The sequence below is a fragment of the Marmota marmota genome, unplaced genomic scaffold (assembly GCF_001458135.2).
Source record: "Marmota marmota marmota unplaced genomic scaffold, marMar, whole genome shotgun sequence".
NCBI lineage: Eukaryota > Metazoa > Chordata > Mammalia > Rodentia > Sciuridae > Marmota > Marmota marmota.
In genome coordinates this window covers 18225783-18229930 of record NW_026000101.1, presented here as the reverse complement: position 1 = coordinate 18229930, position 4148 = coordinate 18225783, and the positions used below count along the sequence as shown (strand labels likewise).

The 4148-nt window shown below is 34.4% G+C and overlaps 1 protein-coding gene across 1 annotated transcript in view; it reads right to left on the bottom strand.

Annotated features, from left to right (window-relative positions):
• Kif24 (kinesin family member 24) overlaps positions 1-4148 on the bottom strand; it is a 71663-nt gene that overhangs the window by 41644 nt on the left and 25871 nt on the right. Inside the window, exon 3 of the mRNA XM_015492432.2 lies at positions 446-635. Coding sequence (XP_015347918.1) covers positions 446-635 — 190 coding nt within the window. The remainder of the gene's footprint in view (positions 1-445; positions 636-4148) is intronic.

Genomic DNA, 4148 nt, shown 5'->3' with positions numbered 1-4148 from the left:
AAAAAAAAAAAAAAAAAAAAAAAAAAAATGCAGGCAAGAATAGAGATCAACTAAGTGACCATCCCATAATCACCCTGGGGCTTATATAAGTTCAGTGACTGGTACTATGCACAATCACTCATTTAAATTCTTTTTACCCTCTCCTATCTCCCTTTTTGCTAAATACATATAATAAAAAGCATGTAAAGTATGTTAAAATATGTATGATGTAGCTCCATTGCACAAGAGTAGAAGAATTACATTTTTGTATACCCTATTACACCATATTTTTAAAAATTGAAGGTCCAGAGTATCAATGATTTAATGAAATATCACACCAAGAACAAATATCAACACTGAAACAGAACTGGATTTTACAATTTGTATGCATTCCACTCAAACAAAAAGCAGAGAATTGACATACTTGGTAATATAAGTTCCAAACACAAAAGGAAAAAAATCATACCTGCAAAACATATTGTGTGAGGTCAAGTGCTTCTTTCTTCTCGTGTACAAGCAGAGTTTCTTTGTCTTCTACAATAATAATATTAATTTCTCCACGACGTACCTCTTTTATACTCAGTGGGCGTTTTCGAACACAGACTCTGATTTTTTCCACCTCAGTCCAAGGATTCTCTTTCTCTAAGGTGTTCTGTCTGATACATGGTTTATAAATATATTTTAATTTTTAATAATAGGATAAGGCTGCTTAAGAGGTAAAAACATCAGTACATTTTGTTGTATACTGGGCATAATATATTTTTTAAATTACAAAGTGTCAAAAATAACAAAATTCTTTTATTAACAATCCTCATTATTTTCATCTCTATCCCTATCCCACCTACTTCTTGCTCCATAAAAACAAACCAAATAAAACCCTTCAAAAAAACCCAAAACCCTAAAAATTATTTTAGCTGGTTTTTAGATGTGGTCTCCTAACAGTTTATGCTATTTTTTAAAATTATTTATTTATTCTAATTTGTTATACAGGATGACAGAAGGCAATTCATTTATATTACACATATGGAGCACAATTTAAGTCACAATTTTTCAGGATTGTACACCTATGCTCTCTCTTTATGTCCTCACAACTCAGGATGATGAATTCTCAAAATCTAATGCAATATACTGCCACCAATCCGCCAAGGTTTTTACAAAACCCAAACTTATGTTTCTTGCTTCCTTTTAAGCCAATTATTCTTGTGTGTTTACCATTTTCTCGATCACTAATCTAAATTATTTTTTAACCTTACAAGGGTTTACTAAATTCCTTGAAGTAGGTGGTCGATTTCAATGTACTCTTTCTCTGGTTCCTTGTATATATATTCTGCCCTGCTCTATGTTCCATTTTTTAACTTTGTTCTTTTTGTTCCATCCTGATATGGACTTATTCGTTTGTTAGAATTATATATTTCTTCTTCCCAAGACAATTTTATGACTGGTCCTGTCTACCACTAATTCAAACTTTAATTCAAATGCATTCCTTCACTAGCTTCATACTCAACACTCAATATCTGAAGCAATATTCCATGAGTTAGGAATACAAAATTTATCAGGTTCACTTGCTGAGTCTCATCATGGTGCATATTATCTAAGAATATCCACTTACTTGTATAAAAACTAGGTAACAAGAAAATTGTATGTGTGTTTGCAGGTGTGTTTGGTGGTACTGCGGATTTGAACATGCTAGGTGAGTGCTGTACTACTGAGCTATATCCAAGCCCTTTAAAGATTTTTTTTTTTTTTTTTTTTTTTAAATTTTGAGTCAGGATCTCACTAAGTTGCCCAGGAGGCCTTCCAACTTATGATCAGGGTTTTTGAAAACAAATGTTTTTACCAGGTTCAATCCCTTTGGTCCATTTACTAAGAATGCCTTAGCAAGACAAATTATTTGCTCCTTTACACTTTAGAATTTTTTGATAGTCCCTAAAACACCTTTCATAATACATTTTACACAAGATACTAATGCTATGTAATTTTTTCATATCAATTCTGATTTTCTGAACCCTCCAATTGGTTAGAATTTTTTTTTTTTTTGGCCAGGATCTCAAACCGGTGAAACAAAATTGTAAATAAAAATTCTAGCATAATACATAAGACATTACTTTTAAAACTTCTTTTAAAGAATGCTTTGATTTTCAACCAACATATAGGAGAATTTTAAAAAGCATTAATTTGTGCTGAGGACATAGCACAGTGGTAGAGGGTTTGTCTAGCATTTGCAAGGCCCTGGGTTCGATCCCCAGTACTTTTGGGGTAGGATGAGGAGATGAAGCAACTATGATTTTGAGATAAGTATGGGAAATTATTTATTTATTTTGGGTACCAGGAATTGAAGCCAGGGGCCCTTAACCAGTGAGCCACATCCCAAGCCCTTCTTTTATTTTGAGACAGAATCTTACTGAGTTGCTAAGGCTGGCTTTGAACTTGCGATCCTCCTACCTCAGCCTCCAAAGCCACTGGGATTGCAGGCATGTGCCACTGTGCCTGGCTTCAAGTATGGGAAAATCTTGATAATTATTAAAAACAGATAATAGGCATGTGGGGGATTCATTGTTCTATTCGCTCTTCTTTTGCATATGTTTAATTTTTCACAAGAAAAAAATAAAATTTTAACATCATTTTAGCATCATTGAAGATTTTGGGGTCAAAATCTCTAGCTGTTGTTGAGTATTAATAACCTAATCAGATGAAGCTAATCAAAGACTAAAAATGTTTAGCCTTTATAAAATTGTACAGGAACTCTAGGACAAGTTATGCAGACAAAAGGTCTACGGTTTTAAGTTCAAAGGGCAAAAAGGAATACATTCTTCTCCTAAAAGGCACTGGTTTTAAATTCTGATCTTCCTTAGGGGGAGTAAATGATCTATTTGACATGAAAAGAGTTAAGACAGGGGCTGGGGTTATGGCTCAGCAGTAGAGCGCTCGCCTAGCACATGTGAGGTGCTGGGTTCCATCCTCATCACCATGTATAAATAAATAAATAAATAAAATGTATTGTGTCCAACTACAACTAAAAAAAAAATATTTAAGAGTTAAGACAACTGAAGTTAGGTATATTCAAGATCTTTTTTTGTTTGTTTGTTTCATTTTGTTTTGGTTTTTATACCAGAGATGGAACCCAGGGCACTTAAACACTGAGACATATCCCAAGCCCTTTTTTAAGTTTTTGAGATAGGATCCAGTAAGTTACTTAGGACCTCGCTAAGTTGCTAAAGCTGGCTTTGAACTTTCTATCCTCCTGTCTCAGCCTCCCAAACTGTTGGAATTAAAGGCATGCACCAGCAGGCTCAGCTCAAGATCTTAAATAAGTCAGTGCAATCGGTTTCCTAAATTTTGTTAGACTTTCACTAAAATTCCAAGCCAGGCAATTTATTTTGAACTTCTGGAATATCTGAAAAGCAAGAACCTGATTTTTTTTTTTTGGGGGGGTGGGTACCAGGGATTGAACTCAGGGATACTTGACTACTGAGCCACATCCCCAACCCTATTTTGTATTTTATTTAGAGACAGAGTTTCACTGAGTTGATTAGTGCTTCGCAGTTACTGAGGCTGGCTTTGAACTCGAGATTCTCCTGTCTCAGCCTCCCAAGCCACTGGAATTACAGGGATGTACCACCGCACCCAGCCAAAAACCTGATTTGAGGTAACAAAAGAGAATGCTTTGGATAGGATGACTCCCTATTAGTAAGACTCCCTATTAGTAATAAGGTGGTTTTTCAGTGTGCTAGAATCCTGATTACTATCTAGGGTCTGGGTGAGAAGATAATATTGATGGTTACTGAGGAAATACTTTCTTACCTTCAGTTTTCTAATATAATTCCCATTCACCCTGTCTCCTGAGAATCTATGAGCCCCCCAGATATCCTAATTATATCTAGATTCAGGCCAAGTAGATAGTACTTATTATTTGTCAAATAAATGTAATGGTAATATTTAAACTAAAATATGCATTCTATCTTTGATTGTATTAACTAATGCAAAGTATTATTCCTATTAACAAATAATTTAAATTTAGATTGTTATGTATTATTCAATAAAAGACAAGTTGCTGAGGCTGGCCTCAAACTTGCAATCCTCCTGTTTCAGCCTGCAAAGTAGGTGGGATTACAGGCATGTGTCATCACATCTGATACAGCATTTTTTTTTTTTTTTTTTTTAAAAAAAAC